This window comes from Dermacentor andersoni, chromosome 1 (genome assembly GCF_023375885.2).
Source record: "Dermacentor andersoni chromosome 1, qqDerAnde1_hic_scaffold, whole genome shotgun sequence".
NCBI classification, from domain to species: Eukaryota; Metazoa; Arthropoda; class Arachnida; order Ixodida; family Ixodidae; genus Dermacentor; species Dermacentor andersoni.
Window position 1 is genome coordinate 188,526,084 of NC_092814.1, and position 19,996 is coordinate 188,546,079.

Sequence of the window (19,996 nt, forward strand, 5' to 3'; positions counted from 1 at the left end):
TCCTATCTTCACTTGAACAGTCACAGAGGAGCGCAGTGTAATTTACTAAAATTCGCCAATGCAGTGGAAGCGGCAGGGCCTATTCATCTGTGACTGAGTATGCGTAAACTGTCGCTGTGTTCTGTCACCCTCTGTCTGCAATATTTTGGCTTCCGAGATCAAGCGGCGAGGTGCAAGTCCATCATGTAGCTGATCTCAAGAGGCCACGGCATAACAGAACAGTGTGCTTGTGATTGTTGTGTCTGGTATATATTTTTTTTTAGCCACATAAGAGAAGGGGAGCTTACATGGTATCAGGATTGTTTCTTAAGTACTAGTACTCTCATTTTGATGAACAATATATTGGTGAGCAGCCATCGCAACCAAGCAGGTTTTTATACTATTATCACCTAGGTTTCAGTTTCCTCATTAATTAAGATGGTTAATTAACACTTTAGTTACTGCTTTTAAGGGCCCATGTTGTAATAAGTCTTGTAAGGGTCAACACTGGAGGCAAAAGAAGTTTACGCTAACAGAGCCAGTCTTGATATTTGTTGATAATTTTTCTACTTTCATTGCTCCGATTTCAAAAATGTGCTCACAAAGAACACTGGAAGCACTTCCCACATGACTCCCTCTTAGCCACTTGAGTATTGCATGGTTCTTTCGACACATGATTCCTCAACTAGGCATTTGAGCAGTACTAGCTGCTTCAGCATACAACTAGTAAATGTGTTTGGAGTGTGTGCGCTGCTAACTTATGGCTCGACCTTCTCTCTCTAAAGCACTTGAAAAATTACAATCATCTGACAAGAACCCACATTTATGAGAGATTTAACCCTTTAAGGACAAGATCGTAGAAATACCTGAAAAAAAAATTATTTTCCATCCATCAAATGTGCAAAACACAGAGAATAAGCATAATCAACAAAAAGGAGAAAAAACATTTTCCAGAAACTCTTTCAGCAATAGAGGGGCAACACCAGGCAGTAAACTGAAATAGGAATTCATCCCAACCCACTTACGGTATCATTTAGAACTTGTACTAATCCAACAAATGATGCTTGCTGCCTGTCATTCAGTATTGGCCGAAGGCATTTAGCCATAAACTCCGTGCCGAATACTCGGAAAGAAAAAAAAATTTTCTCGTGAGTTGCCTGTAGGTAACAAACGTCCATAAAGGGTTAATTATGAATTCTCAAATTCTTCAGTACCTGTTTCTTGAGCATGCCGAAATAGTGTGTTCATTCAGGTTTTCATTGTTCGAATCTGGCAATGCGACCCTTTGCAGCCACAATGACGACACTATGGTGGTCTTCGATTTTCCTGTAACACCTCGTCGAACACGTGAAGAGGATGTTTATGAAGACTTATGCTACGTCACCCTACGGGTGAATGAGGTAGTGCCTTGTCTGAGCCAGTCTGGCCCTGCACCCAAAAGTGTATTATTTTTGTTTTAGCAAAAAGGCCCAGCATTTTTTAATTATGGTTGTGTCTAGTGGCATTCTGTTTTGTGATGCAAGGCTGTTGATTTTGTTGTGATACAGCATTGTAGTTCTTGTTCTAGAATGTGTCTTGTGCTGTCATTGTTTTCTTGACACCATTGTACTTCGTCTTAAGAGCTCACGTGAAGCAGTTGCTGTTGCCGTGAACTTAGGTGCAATTCGGTAAACATGGCAGGTTCTTTAAGAGCAGGTTTTGCACTAAGTAGGCTGCTTCTGTGTTCACTTGCATAGCATACTTTTTTCTTACTGTTCCAATGTAGTTGTATCTGTTTTGCAATGTTTCTTTCTTTTTCGTTCTTTTTTATTTCTTTTTTTCTTTTTTGTTAGACTTCAGTTGCTTCTTCAGACGAAAAATACTTACACCAGATAGGTACATACTTTATTGCTCTCATGATTTCGCTTCATTTTATCACCGTGATTTCTTTACTGGCAGTAGAAGGTATACAAAGTTAGAATATGTGTACATGCGTTTTATTCTGAAGCATAACAGCGAGTCGGCCTAGTTGGAACAGATTCATCTTAAAACTTTTGCACGCAAACAAACAGGGACGATGAAAAGGGCAACACAAGGACGAGCGCTTTGATTCTGTTTGATTATTTGTAAGTGAATTATTATTATTATTTAAAAAGTGATGCTTTTATTGTGCCGTGAACTTTAAATGTTCATTTTGTAGAGCTAGCTTAAAAAAGGATTGTTTGTTTCACAGGCTCCATTGTGTTATAATAATGGTGTCCTCTTGTGGATACTCTCTCACTCTGCAAATATTATCTGAACAATTAGGCAGCTGTTCATGTAGCTCATATCCTAGGCCCAGAGTGCCATCCATTCAAATAAAGTTTGCTCCCTCACTCATGCCTCCTACTGTAACATGTTTATACTAGTAGGGTCAGTGTGTTAGCTAATAAATGTTGAAAGAAAGCAGGAAGTGGGCATAATTAACGAATATTTCTTTGATAGACGTATGTGATGCCCCTTGTTATTTTGTTAACATTGTGCATTTTGAACACAGGAGTAGCATACCTTGTAAATGAACCTGGCAAATACAATGGATATGGGGCTCAGATAGCATCTAAAATATAATGGTAATAGCATGGCTCTCCGCTTCATGTCACTGTGCCTGTGCTTCATTTCTAGAACAAAACCGTGTGCACAAATCTCTCATTGCCATGTATGCAGAGGCATGTGTGTTCCTTACAGTTTAGTCTGACTGCGGCTTGCTAGCATGATGCCTTTGTTTGTGTGTTCCTTCAGATTGTACTTGTGCCTAATTACAGTACTGTAAGAGATTATAAAATGCATCACTAAGGTGTTTATCCCTAATAGCTTAACAGACAGTTGTGGGGGAACCTCTTTCTATGTTTTGACTGAATATCAGTAGCAAGGCCCATGAAGCTTCAATATCTTGTTTGCAGTGTCAGTGTTGTCTTTACTTGTCATGTACATGTGTTTCTACTGTAGTTGTATTATGTGCACTGTGTGTTGCATGACCCTTGGTTCGTGGCATGTTGTCGTCATCATTTATGTATTTGTTTTTGTCACATTTGAAGCTTTATTCCTTCTTTTGTTTAGGTTATAACTTAAAACCATTTTTGCATTAAGCTATCTAAGAATATAGTTTCTGTTGTGGTAATCGCTACTGTCCTGCAGTAGCTATGCTACTCCTTATAGAAACTTGATGTTGTTAACTACAATGATCATACAGTAGTGCTTGCTCCGAGCAAAGTAAAGCAATGTTTTGTTTATTACTTCCTTTTTTTTTTATAGTCAGACGCATTCCTTACTGCATTGTTCTTAGTGCATGACATGCAGTGTTTGTGCAGCCAAGCTGTTTATTTGTCTGCTGCTGTGCCTGTGTTTGTGCTCTTGTGTGCCTGTGCTGCTTTGTTGCCTTGTTGCTCAACCTTGCATGTCTTGTGCATGTCAGCAACGAGGCCTTTGGCGAGTTTGGCGAGTATGAGTACGAGGCAGTGACCAATGATGATGAGGACATCTACGAAGACCTCTGTGCATTTCGGAGGGTCCAGGTATGCGTCCTCAAAATTTCTCACCTGCCAATGCTGAATGAGCACTGCAATGATTCAAGCCGAAATTGCACTTGGAAGTATTCAACCTAGCAGTATTTTCAGCACTTTTTAAACCTTTTCTTTTTCTTCTTCATTTATTAATTCCCTTATTTTGACAGCAATTTACACTCCATTAATTGAAGACGTTACTTCCACTGTTAATTCGAGCCTTAGTTATTAATAACCACTTATTTGTTCTAAGCAGCTGTTATTCTTCTGCTTTCTTTCCCCCTTTTCAGATGTAGCTATAACTTAGTAGGTTGGCTGCCGTTGTCCAGGCTTGTAACATGAAGCATTTGTTTATATTTCAGACCACGAAAGCGAGATGCTGTGGTTTATTCTTTAAAAATGAAGCTTTCAATTATTGTGGCAAGAGCAAGTGTTAGCTGGTTTAGATTGTGTTTATATGTGTTTGCTTTTGTTGTTTAAATAGCTCCTAAGTGCTAAGGCTACTGCTATTGGGAATACCGCATTTTCCTCTCTCTTCTTGTTTTTTCTTATTGAATTATTAAACCTTGGAGGAATTATAACACTAAAGGACTTCTTAAGTATAGTAAGATGTATACTATAACATATAGAAAATGTAATTGTGAGTATAACACCTTCAGGTGGCAAAATTTTTTACTGATGTGTAAGTGCACGCTCTTAAAAATGTTTACACCCGTTTGGGGCTTATCTTGTCCCACGACAATAATCGTTATCTGCCTTGCTTGCATTTCCTTTCTTGAAAACTCAGCACTTGGTACTTTCCTGTCAAGGATGCTGTGTCACGCTGATAACGTGCAAGCCGTTCATGATTTGGAAGTACCAAGCTCGCAGCGTTAAAGAAAGGGAATGCGAGCAAGACAGATGGCGATTATTGTAGTGGGAAAAGATATGACCCAAAGGGTGTAAACTTTCTTAATGTGTAAATTTCTAATGGGTAAATGTATCCGAATGCTACACATTGCCACCCGGATGCATTAGTTGTTTTTATAGATGCTAATACAGTGGAACCTCGATTATACATCCCTGCATGGTCAATATGAAAACCTGCATTTTACAATGTATTAGCAAGGGCCTGGAAAACACTCCATGCAAACAATGCATCAAAAGTTGAGATTGTGCAACATGCTTGGCACGTGACCTATTCCTACAACAGCGTATGGTAGCTGCCATGAACTTCAGAATATTGGTTGGAGCAGGAACACAGCTACAGGTGGCATCTCAGATGCCTGAGAGCAAACTTGTTAGGGAAATGGCAAGTGAAACAGGCAGTCCTTGAAATGCCATGTGACAATTATAAAACTTAAGTTAGCAGCAACAGCATGGGTACCACATGTTACAGGTGCCCTTGTGTCTCTGTGATGCATGCATGTGAAAAAATGGTTTAGATAATGTAACTCTTAGGTGGCCTGTATATTTGTGAAGCATGCTGTACACCGCCACTGCACTTCATTAAGCACTGCCAAAAATGTGCACTAGTGCTGTCTGCCAGCGTGTATGGTTCATATGGTGTGAAAGGTCTGTGCACTCAGATGTCCTGCCAAAAGCCTCTAGTTTTTTTTTTTTTACCCATATTCAATTAAGCGGCAGAGCAAGAATCATCAGTGATTGGCAGAGGTTTCATTTAGGAGCAGTGTAAGCTTATTTTATTTTACTAATCAGATTATCAATATACCAAACTAAGTGCTATCCCTCCGGGATTCTGCAAACCTTATGCAGCATAGATATAAAGGTGAGCCACTTGCTGATCGTGGCAGCATGTGTGGGTGCCTCATGCCTCAGCTCTCATCAGTTCTACTAGCACAACTGAGTGAGGACGAAGAAGAAATCGACATACACATAAGTTCTGTGTATGTTGATTTCTTCTCTGTCCTCATCCAGTTGTGCTGCACTGTAGTATCATGAATCCCATCCCACCAGGCCGGCAACATGCTTTAGCTTTAACAGAACAAGCCTCCACAGTCCAGTGGTCAACACAGTGCTGGCTATCAAGGCTTTTCTGAAAAGGTCTATAGTATATTATTCAGGTTTAACCATGAGGGGAAGTTTTGCCAGCCACTGCCACGCATGGCTAGACACCGGAGCTTTATTTATTCTGGGCTTTGTAGCTTATATGACATCATCACACAGTTCCTTAAGAGATGTAGATTCGGGGTTCCATTGTTGCAGTATACTATAAAATGTGCCTTGTGAACAGAAGTTTGAAATTATTAGCAACTTTCTAATGTAAGCTGCATCAAGCCACTACTGCTCTGAGTCAGTGCACGTGTAATTCAAGTTGGCAAAAGTTCAGGTATATTAGCTGTGCCTCTTGTACATTTTGTTACTGTAATGTGGAAAAGTGCTGGGCCTTCCTGCATGCATGCTGATTGTGTGTTCTTTCTTTGCTCTCTCAGACGTGAGAATTGTTTAGTTATTGATCTTACATGGCTAATACATTCGAGTAGTTTGGAGCTCGTTCTCAACATTATTAAGCCGAACAATGAAATTTTCAATAAACAAGCCCTTGTGAAAGCGATGCAAACAAATATTTGGCTCCCGCAGACTCACTGGAAGTGAAACTGACTCAGGGGAAGAAGATCCCCCCACACCTATGTCGGTGCCCTCCCACCTTTCATCATATTGCCAACATAACCAATAGCATATCTTTATTTACTTTTTTTTCTACAGCAAGCAACCTGTGGCATTAATGTTGGTAGCGCCAAACATTGACAACCGAAAACATTCTGAAACGAAGAAGGAAAGCACGATGGAATGATGCCACAGATTTAGTGCTTCATTAGCATCGGGACTCAACACTGAGGGTGAAGGCATAAAGATAACGAAGGCACTCTGCAAGGCATCTTTGCCATGCCAGTGGTGATGGTGCCAGTGTTATGAAATGAAGAAGTGATGAAATCAGTGCCATAGGGGCTCTTTTATCAGTTGGTTTCGCTTTAAGTTAGCTGTCAATGTGAAATTATTTGTTCGCGTAGTTCTCGGGCAAGAGCTTGCGTATTGCAAATTTTCTTTGTCTAGATGTTGTTGAGGATGGGCTTCGAACTGTCTGAAAGTATTAGGCACATCAAATGTCTAATTAAGAGGTTAATCAATGCAAATTTGTAAATTGTGTTCATAACTGCACAAATTACTCCTTGAATCTACAAATCTGGATACTCAAATGGTAAACATTTTAACAGTTTGATTTTACTGCTCTAATTTGAAATACTTCGTGCAGCTAGTGAAAAACAGCTTGTATGTAAGGGTTTGTGAAGTCCTTTCAAACATGGACACCTTTACTACTCACTCCTTTGCCATGAAGTAATCCCATGTCATATTCTTACTATACAAAGTACAGTCGACTTTCATTAATTCAGCCTCTTACGTGGAAGCTATTTCAGGCTATGCAATGTTCAAATTAATCATTGAGTTTATAATTCGCAGTGAGAAATAAACTTAATTTGCTTGAAATACCTTGTGATGGTGGTTAGCACATCCTTTCGGAAGGGGGTAGTGGGAAGATGATATGGAATTTTCAATGTGCATTTTAAAGTATAGTTTGAATTCTCATTGCCAGCATCCTACCTGTCCAAGTCCAGTTTTCATTTCATTTCTTCTGTTCAGGAATCGCTGAAGTCAGCTGTCTTTCTCTTGTTTTTCCACATTTGTCTAAATCATCTACTAATGCTGCTCTTCTACATCTTCTTTGCATTGTCCTCCCAAATTCTGCAGTGCTTTAGTTATGTTGCTTTTCCTCTCCTATGTTTCCATCCTTCGTGCATGCAATGGGAGGCACATTTAGGGGGTGAATAACATGGGAAACAGAAAATATCCCTCTTTGCACCTTTACCATAGCCACTTGCACTGGTCCACCATTGACTCCATCAGTTGAACATCGATCAATTCAATCTAGATGGTTTTTCTCATTAAACCAACCAATCACCAAATCCCTTTGGTTGTATTAATAAATATTTGACTCATTATAAGGTATTGTGAACAACCAGAAACTCAATAGAAAATTGCAAATGAAAGAGCTTGTTATTGCGGTTGTAACTTTCAAATGCAGTGGGATTAACTGAGGCAAATGAGCCAACATGGAATTAAAGGAAGTCGACTGTGTGTGGTTCTTCAACTGCAGGATGCAGTATAAGATGCGTGCTCACTTTATGACGATGAGCAAAATGAGAACAAGGTGAAAGCAGGAGCCAACATTTGACAAGAGGACTTGTCTTCATCAAGGCGACATATGCTTTCCTCGCCACAGTATATATAGGTGGGGTTCCTCTAAAGGGGAGAGGGTGTAAGGCGGGTGGGTGGGGCAACGAGGGAAGGTGTGTCAGCGTGTCGAATTGAGAATAAAGGAGTGCTCTGCACAAGGCCAGTGAACCGGCCAAATGTCAAGCACGTGTCAACGCCCGTGTGTTAGCCGGCGTGTCAACGACGTCTGACACGCAGGCTGGAAAAAAAAAAAGGAAGGAAAAAAGAAACATAAAGAAAAGCAAAGAAACAAACTAAGTGTTGTTGTCTATAGCTTGAAATTTAGCATAGCGAATAGATTCTAAAGCTCCCTTCGAAACATTTATGCCTGTTGGTTGCAATGTCTTGAACTTATGAATAAGGTATGATTCTCTGTGTTTTCTTTCTCGTTCAGAACGAAAATTTGTCTGTAAGATATAGAGTTTAAGTTCATCAAAGTTATGACCTGGTTGGTTGAAATGCGCGGCGACGACTTTGGGAAGCTCTTTAGCTGTGTCCGCGCGATGTCCATTTAATCTGATGTTCATTGATTGTCCTATTTCACCAATATATTGTTTCTTACAGAAGGAACATTCAAGCATATAAATCACATCCGAACTTGTACAAGTGAAGCTTGTACACAAAGTCAAATCTAGCTTCACTTGTACAAGTTCGGATGTGATTTATATGCTTGAATGTTCCTTCTGTAAGAAACAATATATTGGTGAAACAGGACAATCAATGAACGTCAGATTAAATGGACATCGCGCGGACACAGCTAAATAGCTTCCCAAAGCTGCCGCCGTGCATTTCAACCAACCAGGTCATAACTTTGATGAACTTAAACTCTACATCTTACAGACAAATTTTCGTTCTGAACGAGAAAGAAAATACAGAGAATCATACCTTATAAGTTCAAGACATTGCAACCAACAGGCATAAACGTTTCAAAGTGAGCTTTAGAATCTATTCGCTATGCTAAATTTCAAGCTATAGACAACAATACTTAGTTTCTTAGCTTTTTTCTCATGTTTTTTTTTTTTTTTTTTGTCCTTCCTTTTTTTTTTTCCCCTGCCGGCGTGTCAGACACGCCGTTGCCACACTGGCTAACACGCAGGCATTGACACGTGCTTGACATTTGGCCGGTTCACTGGCCTTGTGCACAGCGCTCCTTTATTCCCAATTCGACATGCTGACACACCTTCGCTCGTTGCTGCACCCACCCGCCTTACACCCTCTCCCGTTTAGAAGAACCCCACCTATATATACTGTGGTGAGGAAAGCATATGTTGCCTTAAAAGAAGACAAGTCCACTTGTCGAAATGTTGGCTCCTGCTTTCCCCTTGTTCTCATTTTGCTCATCGTCTTGAATTTCCATCTCCTGCCTTCCCCATGTTTTCCCTGGATACTCACTTTATAGTCATTTACAATGTTTTTATGTGCTGCTTCTTTTGTGTTTTAGGTTCCTGCAGCTGCGCCCACTGCACCTTTAGAAAAGAGAGACTACTGTATCAAAGAGCTCATAGAAACTGAAAAGAACTATATTGAGGCTCTCAATATGATTACACGTGTAAGTGTCTTGATGCACCAAATTTTTATGTAAAGTGTTCAGTGAGACTTCTTAAGAGCTAGTTGGTTAATAATTTATCATAATGCCAGCTTCTTGGCCTCATATGGTACATAAGACAGTGAAGAGGCACTGCAGATTGCCGACATACAATTGTTGGCATGATCATCCTCCTCCTGACTCACAATCTACACAAGTAGCCAGTCTTACTATTTAATGGCTAAGTCAAGTGAAACACAGGTGAAATGTTTTGCTTAAACGTATTCTGAAGATTAAGCATTCTTTAAAGAAAAGGCTGTAGTTCAAGGGACAGTTTTTACCAAGGTGCCTTTGTTTATGCAGTTCTTCCAAATTGGGTACCAAGGAGGCTTATAATCTGTGGGCAGTATCTTTGAGTTCTACATACACTGAAAGCCATTCACGCAATACATTTCTACGACGCTTCCACACCTCTAAAGTTTGCTAAAGCAGCAGATATGCTGCTTCCTTCTGGCACAATATACAACCATGGGCAGGTATTTGCATGCCTGGCCTCTGCAGGAATAAATACTGGAGTTAGGTCGAAATATAGCAGCCATCTTGAGACAGCATAATGTTACTGATTCGTAGGTAGCAAAAATGTGCCCTTATTACTCGTACGTGCTGCCTTCATTTTATTTGGTTGTAAAAAAGCTTGTGTGCCCATTTGATTTCACACACATTTATTTAGTGGTTGTTCATATGTAGGCTTCTTGTCTGAGACACAGGAGTATCTCTGTACTTTACAAAGGCTCAGTGGTTTTCTTTAGGCTGAAATGTTTAGGAGTATAATTACATGCAGATCAATCCGGATAGAAAGCTTTTGCAAGTAACATTCTTTTGTTCTATGTAATAGTAAGAATTTTTTATCCTTTATGTATAAGTGTTTGCTTGCTTCTTCCTTGAACTGCTTATTTTTCCACTAAGTCAGAAGTAAACAAGGCTTTTCTTTTCTCCAAGAAAAGCCACCATGTGAGGACCATGTCACAATGTTTTTTTTTTTCTTTTGTTTCTTTTTTCATTCATCAAGGATTTTATGCGCCCTTTGAAAGATGTCCTGACACCTGAAGAAAATGAGATTATTTTCAAGCACATCAAGGTAAGTACTGTGAACAGAATGGCTTTCCCTGTACAACCCCATCACACCATTTTGATGTGGTGTTGTACAACTCGCATAGTGCTTTGAGCATGGTTGCCCTTGTAGCCTGCATTTTAGCCTGCATTCAGCTGAGTTCCTTACAAAATCTTTAGCAAATTCTTCAGACACTGCTGTGTGAAGGGCTTTTTCTCTAGAAAGGCAGTATTGTTGGAAAAGTGAGGTCTGAGGGGAACTCTAGCCAGCAGTATCTCAAGACAGAACCCAACATTGTAAACTTCTTTATTGTTTTTACACAGATGCCAGAAGCACATTTACAGAAAGCTGCATTCATAGTCGTATCTGCAAATGCTGCACGATTTCAGCTAATACACATGTGACAGTTACATGTACTGTCAGTAAGTACACTGCCATATGATCCAGTGAGATGGTCATGTGACATAATTATTTACCGGTAGTTTTTTGTGTGCAAGTTTGAAGGTTCTATTATTCAGTGGGAGGATTGCACTGATATAAGTCATGAGAGAGTGTGTGGAATGTATCATTATTGTCTGATGAAAATGAGCTGGAAGATTGCAGAATGGTATGAGATATTGAAAGATTACATGTGCTCAGTGACTGTTATAGTTTCAGTTCTTGGGTGCTGTCATCTGATAAACATAGGGCTGATGCTGGGGCCATTGTTAACGCAGCTTGTGTGCACTGTGGTGCCATACTAACTAACCAGTGCAGCACCAAATACTTTTTGATGGCCATTTTTATTGTGATAGCAATTATATGAACACTCTAAGCGCATTTCTGCCGTCACTGTGGGGTTCCTTATAAAGTCCAAGGGCGATCACATCGTCGGCGCGCCCCCTACGCTGTATGTGCGAGTGAAGCCATGCGAGGGGAGCCGACGATTGCGGCTCAATCTCGCCTGCGCGAGAGAGGAAAGCAGGCGGGAAGTGCGCCGTCTCCCATCGTGTGCGAGGCACTAGGGGGAGGAGAGAGAGAGAGAGAGGAGGGGGTTCTACTCCAGCTGCAACTGCACACGTGGCAGCTGCGTGCGGTCGCCCAGCCATATCTTGAGAGTGATCTGCATTGGGGGCAGAGTCTAAGTGCATTGACGGCTCACACCTTTGTGCATGCTATGTCTTCTCAGCACTCACTTTTCATTGAAGCGATAGACAGCAAGAATGTCACTTCATTTGCTGCTGCTGCCGCATTTCCTCACGTCACCGTTTTGACAGCAAGTTTCTGCGGTCATCGAGTCAGATGTGTTCATGTTTGATTATGCACGCGTGACACCATGCTTGTTAATTTAGTTAGTGTGCCCATGTTTACAAGCTTATACGGCCGATAAAGCTACTATCCTTACTTCGTATAGCTGTCCACTAATTTGCTATTGCAATAGATGCTTCACCTTCCAGGTGAAAGTGCAACTTTTTATTTCAAAGTGACTAAGTGCTGGAAATTAGGGTTGTAGTTGCAGTACTTTCATACTAAGCTCTCAAATGGTAGTGTGTTTTTCCCCTTATAAATATAATTATGTAACAATTCCCTGTTTTTACATCCGTTTTTGATTCCGGTGTTACTAAGTGCAGAATATAAAATGTACATGCAGTTCTTACCACTTTTCACTACCTTGTATCAGTGTTGCATTCTATATTGCATTTTGCATTTACAGTGAAAGTTAACTCTTATAAAAAATTTTCTCACTTTTGGAGCTTATCTTGTCCCCCACAATAATCATCATCTATTGTCCGTGTGTCATAGATTCCAGCAAGTAAGAGACAGACAGTGACACATTGCACATACAAAACTTGTTTATAATTCAAGTACTCAAGCTTAATACAAGACAGCCCTCAAAAACACACACACACACACACACACACACACACACACACACACACACACACACACACACACACACACACACACACACACACACACACACACACACACACACACACACACACACACACACACACACACACACACACACACACACACACACACACACACACACACACACACACACACACACACACACACACACACACACACACACACACACACACACACACACACACACACACACACACACACACACACACACACACACACACACACACACACACACACACACACACACACACACACACACACACACACACACACACACACACACACACACACACACACACACACACACACACACACACACACACACACACACACACACACACACACACACACACACACACACACACACACACACACACACACACACACACACACACACACACACACACACACACACACACACACACACACACACACACACACACACACACACACACACACACACACACACACACACACACACACACACACACACACACACACACACACACACACACACACACACACACACACACACACACACACACACACACACACACACACACACACACACACACACACACACACACACACACACACACACACACACACACACAATAGAAGCACTTGAAACTATACAATATATATAATCATTCTCGATTAGAAAACCCTGACCGTTGTGTCGGTGTTCACGCGTTATGGTATTAGGACAACTGCCGTGGCCGGGGACAGGTTTGATTGTCAGATTGGCACTGTAGCATGGGACTGGGCCAGACGAGTAGATGGTGCGGTAGCACAAGGCTGTGCCCACTGAGTAAGTGGCATGTTGAAGCCCTGGCTGAGCTCCGTGGCACAGAATGGGGCCGTAGCTGGCAGCGGGAACTTGGCTGGGTATCACAACATGGCATTGCTAGTGGGTCTTCTCTATAGGCTGTGCCTTATAAACCACCCACTGACTTGTCACCTCACCAAATTCTCTTCTTGAAGACGCATGCTCCTGGCATGTGTCCTTCTTTTTGAAGCAGTAGAAGTGCTGGCATATTTATTTTCTTTCGGCACTGGCTTGGGTGGTGTCCCTGTTCTTCTTTGCTCATGACAGCATGCATTTTCTTTCTTCAATGCTGCACTCGTGATACTTTCAGGTCACAAACAGCATGCATGTATGAGAATGACATAGCATTCCTGACAGAAAAACAGTGAATGCAGAATGTTAGATGGAAGAAGTTTACAGAAGAATGATGTTGGGGCACTAGATAAGCTCGAAAAGGTGTTAAAATTGTTTGATTGTATGCAATTTATATTCAACTGTTGTGATTCTATTTGTAATGAGTGTGCATCAGTGTTTGTTTTATTTGTGCACTTGTGTCTTGTCTTCCATAACGCATTTGTGTGGCCTTTGCAGGAACTTGCAGAAACTCATACGGGCTTCCATGCAGACCTGCATAAGGCTTGCTTATCATCTCAGCACCTCAAAATCAGTGAATGCTTTCTTCGCTGGAAGGATAAGTTTATTGTGTATGGCGACTACTGCTCCAATCTACCTAAGGCTCAAGAACAAATTGACGAGCTTTGCTCCAAAAAACAGCTGGTCAACCAGTGTGTATTGGTGAGTTTTCCCTTTAACTTGTACGGTGTGCAGTTCTTAAAGCCTGCTAGTGGCATTAAAAGCATTCATGCTTGTAAGTGTACTGTATGCAATTGTAACCAAGTGGGTAGTTAATAATAGAGACAAATAGTCATCTGTACGTTCCGTTACACTGAAAATGACCACTGTCATCACAGGCATTATTGTGTCATTGTAAGGCCGTCTCCTTATCCTGAGTTTCATCACCTCCATAGGGTGGAAAAAAAGAAAACTTTGTGCACAACCACCACCACTGGAATTTGAAATTGGGTCACTAAAGCAGTGTGTACTTGAGAGCCGAACACGCTAACCACTGCATTTTCACTCTACAACAGCTCTTGGTAATTAGTGCAAGGTGTTCTGGTCCACACAGGCAATACTGTAGTGAATGTGGATGATGTGTGTATTGCATATAACTTGTTCATGACAAGATAAAAGGTTGGTGCTGTGCAATTCTTCGTCGTCAGGCTCGTGAAAACAGCATCAACGGCAGGAAGGAGGAGTAAATGACAAGATGATGAGCCTCAAAAATCGCACATGCTGTTAATGGAGGATGCTTCAAGAATTGGGCAGTTGGTGGAAAACAATGTAAAAAGCATCGACAGCATCACTTCCAATGATGTCACAATGACATTGCCACATGGTTTCTTGTATAGTAGCTCATATGATTTTCAGCCGCCAAGTGTATGATATAGCAGCACTGCAAATGTACAAGGAATAAAGATCTTTTGAAGAAATCTTGTATGTGGCGCTTCATCATTTCGCTTGTGATATCAGTTGTAGAATATGTTTGGCCTCAGAGTTGGATAATCCACAGCCGGTACTCGCAAAACAACCCACTGAGCCTGAAAAGTATAAAGAGCCTTTAACCCAGCAACTGCCTCATTGCTGGTAACATAAACATTGATTTACCTAAGCGCTGAATTTAAAAATGGCTGCAAGGAAACTTTACATTTCAAGGTCATTTCAAATGCCATGCTGCCGACACATAGGGCAGGTAGGACATTGTCCTACTGAAACAGAAAATATGACTATTTTACACAACTTCTCGTTACTCGTTACACTAACCACAAATGAACCTCACCATGTTGACACACAAAAGGAATGAAAATAATCATGATGCACCAATATTGTCTAGATCAAATATTTTTCAATACGTAGTAAAAATTTGAACCGCCTCAAAGAAACAAAATTATCATGAACCTTTGGCTAAACAGCTGTGAACATAAGGCTCCATAAAGTTATTAAATTAAATAAACCTGCACAGTCTGTGCAACTAAATAATGTATGAGCATCTACTTCAAATTCCACAACTATACCTACAGTTCAGTTGCCCGCTGTAGTTGCTTCGTGGCTATGGTGTTGGGCTGCTAAGCATGAGGTTGCGGGATCAAATCCCGGCCACAATGGCCACATTTCGATGGGGGGAAAATACGAAAAACACCCATGTACTTAGATTTAGGCGCACATTAAAGAACCCCAGGTGATCAAAATTTCCGGAGTCCTCCACTACGGCATGCCTCATAATCAGAAAGTGGTTTTGGCAGGTAAAACCCCATAATTTAATTTTTAATTTGGAATGTTCACTTCAGTTTGTTTCTTTGTTATACAGAAAGAGGAGCAAGAGTTAAAAACCATGGGGCCTGACACAGCTCTTGCTCTTGTTGATGTTCATCATACAGTACATTTACACTCGATAAAGGCATATTTGCATACGTTGTGCACATATTTTGAGACATACTTTTCTCATGCATATTGCACATAAAAATCAGGCACATGAAATTATACATCTGACTAACTTGAAATGCAATACAAAACAGTACATACTCCTAAATCAAGCAACAAGCTTTTTTTTTCTACCAGGATTACAGTTCAGGGAGCATATTTGCTTATTAAATGTCATGATTTAGCTGAAAATTTTTTATGTAATTTTTAACCTGAGGTGCATAAAAATCAATTTTCTGCTCAACTACATTTTGATAGCTGGGGTATCTGATAGTCTTGGTGTTGACATCGCTAATATGTTTGGGACGATGGTGTTGTTCTGGGTTGCTTACATTATGAGCAACATAATGGAGAAGCAGGTGTGCTACTGTTGTGAAACCTACTGCTTTTTATATGTAAAAGTGTCTATCTGGCTAGGTCGGAGCAATGAGTTGCATACATCACAAAGATAAAGCCATAAACTATATATCTAAAAACACTTTACTTTCTCTAATTTCTCAGAATTTATAATTATCAGTTAAATATTATTTGGAATTAATACATTATTCTTTGAATTTAATACATTATGCTTTGAATACACTTAAAATTAATACATTATTATTTGATTGCCCCCCCTCCCACCACCACTGGCTTCTTGGCCAATTTCTTGTAGTGGGTGAGTGCAATTGTTTGAGGAACAAGCTTTCAAACAAACAAAAACTAGATGATGGTCTTCATTGTGGTACATTGCTGCTGTAGCAGTAAATGAGGTCAGAGTGAAAGGAATCAGTGGAATTGTTCGTGCTGTGGCCTCCTACAATTATAGCACAAATAAAAAAAAAACAATGCTACAGTGAGCTTGACAAGCAAGAAGGGTTACATTTTGTGCATGTTCTGAGTGTGCTTTATTTCTCTTGTTTCAGAACTGCCAGCAAAAGGCTAACGATGGAAAATTTAAACTACGTGACCTACTTTCTGTTCCTATGCAGAGGGTTCTAAAATATCACTTGCTATTGAAGGTGAGTTATCAGAAACGTGTAGTGCTATAGTGCACTTCTACTTAAGGGAGCAATATTAAAGTGTTACTATAGTTCTGTGACATTTGTCGCTACTGAGTTTTTTCGGTTTGGTGGAGAATAGTGGTATCATGTTGTTGATGATTATGATTATTAGAAGAGTTATCAAACTTATCACGAGAAGTGAGGCTCCTCTTTAAGAGAGTGCCTTGCCCATGACATTAAGTAATGTCACAAAAGGAGTAGGGAAAAAAAAGTAAAGAAATGTGAAACCATCTGGTATCAATAAAATAATGAATGAAAATAAAAATGACAATTACAGACATGAGGCACAGACTCACTGCACAGAAAAACATTGCCTCCTGAACAATTCAGGCAGCCTTTCATTAATTCATTGTAAAAATAAAATAAATAATGGTCATTTCCACGCATTATTTTGGCGACTCAGGAATGACTAAACATAATTTTCTTTTGGAAGCTATAGGTCTGCCAGCAAAAAAAAGAAATGGTGATGCACTTGTTATGATGTGCATGTTGTCCACTCACCTTACTTTTTTAATGTGATTAGCATTGTTTGCCTACTTCAGGCATATTGAGCCCATGTACGTATCTGTGTGTGTGTTTGTGTACCCTTAAAACTCTATATAACGAAACCGGATTTTACCAAGTTCCCAATCTAACGAAAAAATTTCCATTCCCCGGTAGGTGCCCATAGGGTTCAATGTTGTCATCAACCCAAATTTAGCTTGGCCACCAAACTCAATGTAACAAGTTTTTCCTGAAATAAATACAGGCGAGTTTTTCTTCGTGTGTGCGCTCTAACGCAATCGCGTTAAAACATCTGGGCACCCTAGTCACGGCGCTACCTTTATTTTGACAAGGCTGCACGCCACGCCCATGCACGGAACAGTGGACTCAGCAGCCGTCGATCTCTTGAAGTGGTTTACTGGGGCCCACGAGGGAACTGAGGACGGATAGCAAGCGCTTGTGGGCTATGAGAAGCGTGTGCACCCACTGCTGGTGAAACGCGCACAGGCAAAGATCACAGGTTTTTTTCACTGCAACATACTAAATTCGCAGTTCTCTCCAGAACACTGGGGTGGGTTTTCTTTTCTTTCTTTCGGTTTCATGCACAAGCAATTAAGGCCAGCCTCACAGACTTTTCACATGTGCAAGCATGGGTTAGCAGCAAATATAATGCCACAGTAGCTTTTGGGTGTTGCTATGTTACAGCTGTAGATTTCAAAGGACCGAACAATCCTTTTCTCAATTTTACAATCTTCCTTATTTAACGAAATAATTTGAGTGGGCTCATCACTTCGTTAAATCGAGTTCCAGCTGTGTGTGTGTGTGTGTGTGTGGTTGGTTGCATGCGTGCATGCGTGACACATTGCACCAAGTTGTTGACCAGCTTAGGCTACTATGCATGTGCTCATGGTAGTGATGCCGTCGTGGTCGTTCTGTCGTAGTCATTCCAGCTTTGTGATCTGGCTCTGGTCATGCCGTCATCATCATGCCTCCTATGCCGACCCAGTGGCCCAAATTGTCTAATAGCATGGGCTGCTAAGTATGTGCTTGTGGTTGTGATGCCATTGTGGTCGTTGCATTGTCGTCATTCCAGCTTTGTGATCTGACTCTCGTCATGCTGTCATCATACAGGCTTCATGATACAGTATTTGTCACGCCGTTGTCGTAATACACTTGCTGTCTCATTGTCCTCATGCTGTTGTCATGTCATCATCATCATGCATTCATTGTCATACCGTTGTTGTGATGCCATCGCGGTCATTCCATTTTTGTCATTCTCGCTTCATCATCCAGCTCTCATCATGCCATCATCGTCATACCACCTTTGTCATTCCACCAACCTCAATACTTCTTTGTCATTCTATCGTAATCAAGCTGTCATCATTCAATTGTGATTACGCCATTGTCGTCATTGCATTGTCAGACGATCATTATCATGCATCTGTTGTCATACTGTCGTTGTCATGCATTCATAGTTGTGCCATTGTCATCACTCCAACTTCAACATCCGACTCTCATTGTGCCATTGTCATCACACCATCGTTGTAATGCAGGCTTCTTGATACAGTCGTCGTCAAGCATTTGTTGTCATACTGTCGTTGTTGTGCTATTGCAGTCATTCCATGGTCGTCATTCTAACTTCGACATCTGACTCTTGTCATACCGTCATCGTCGCACAGTCATCGACACACTGTTATCGTCATTGTAGCATACAGTCATCATGATGTCGTTGCAGTCATTTCATTGTCGTCGTACCATTGTCGTCATCCCGTCATCGTCATACCTCCTTCATCAATCCATTGACATCATTCCTTCTTCACTCTATCGTAGACACGCTGTCGTAATTCAGTTTTGATTATGCCACTATCGTCATGCGATCGTCATCATTACATTGTCCTAAGACAGTCACTGTTATGCATCAGCTGTCCTACTGTTGTCGCCATGCCATAGTAATCGTGCCATTGTCATCATTCCAGCATCATCATCCGTTTGTCGTCATGCCATAGTCATCACACTATTGTCGTTATAAACTCATTGTCATCCCATTGTCCTCATGTCTTCATCGTCATGTTGTTGTTATACCATCATTATCATTCAATTATGGCCATCTCATTGTCCTCATGCTGTCGTCACATCGCCTTCGTCGTTCCATTGGCGTCACTGCATTGGCATCAGGTTGTTGTCATCCCACCATGCTCATAAGGGGATCTTGCCAGGCGAGTGTCATAGCAAAGTGGGACGATAGCGGAGTATGTCACATATAGACAAAGCAATGAAAGTCTCAGAATGACCAGTACAGATGTTAAATAAACATGAGTTCGGAAATACAGTGTCGCTACATAGCTTGAATGCTAATCACATTACCATCGACAATCATTGTCAGATGAGTTCTGCCATATTTTCTTTTCGTAAGTGTTCTGCATTTAACACTGCAACTGAGACATAGGAAGTAAAACATATACTTCAGTTACGCCTTTGTGAAGGTGCATTACGAGTATCAGCTGCTTCTTCATCACATTGCTGGCAATGATTTGCACCATCCATATCTCTACTTGTTTCCTTGTTTTGCAGAATGATAGGCCTGCAATATACGTTAACACTGTGTAATAGTAAATTTCAAACATCCTCTTTTTAATTTCAGGAGCTCATGAAGAACACTGCTGAGTCGCATGAAGACTATAACGGTTTGGAGAAGGCTCTGCAAACCATGCTCGTAAGGAGACCTGCAATTTTTTTTTCCTATGGCAACATGGTCATATACTGCTGGCATAGGGAAACAGAGCTGCTCATTTTGTCATCTTAAGTGAG

General features: G+C 40.9%; 1 protein-coding gene across 3 annotated transcripts in view; it reads left to right on the forward strand.

Annotated features, from left to right (window-relative positions):
* Positions 1-19,996, forward strand: part of Vav (Vav guanine nucleotide exchange factor) — a 270,027-nt gene that overhangs the window by 194,216 nt on the left and 55,815 nt on the right. For 2 of the 3 annotated variants that reach the window (XM_050195358.3, XM_050195360.3), the window contains exons 5-10: positions 1,271-1,379; positions 9,211-9,318; positions 10,364-10,432; positions 13,719-13,922; positions 16,568-16,663; positions 19,830-19,901. In XM_050195358.3, coding sequence (XP_050051315.1) covers positions 1,271-1,379; positions 9,211-9,318; positions 10,364-10,432; positions 13,719-13,922; positions 16,568-16,663; positions 19,830-19,901 — 658 coding nt within the window. Of the gene's footprint in view, positions 1-1,270; positions 1,380-3,409; positions 3,510-9,210; positions 9,319-10,363; positions 10,433-13,718; positions 13,923-16,567; positions 16,664-19,829; positions 19,902-19,996 lie in introns of those variants that run through there. The other variant, XM_050195361.2, reaches the window with a different exon arrangement.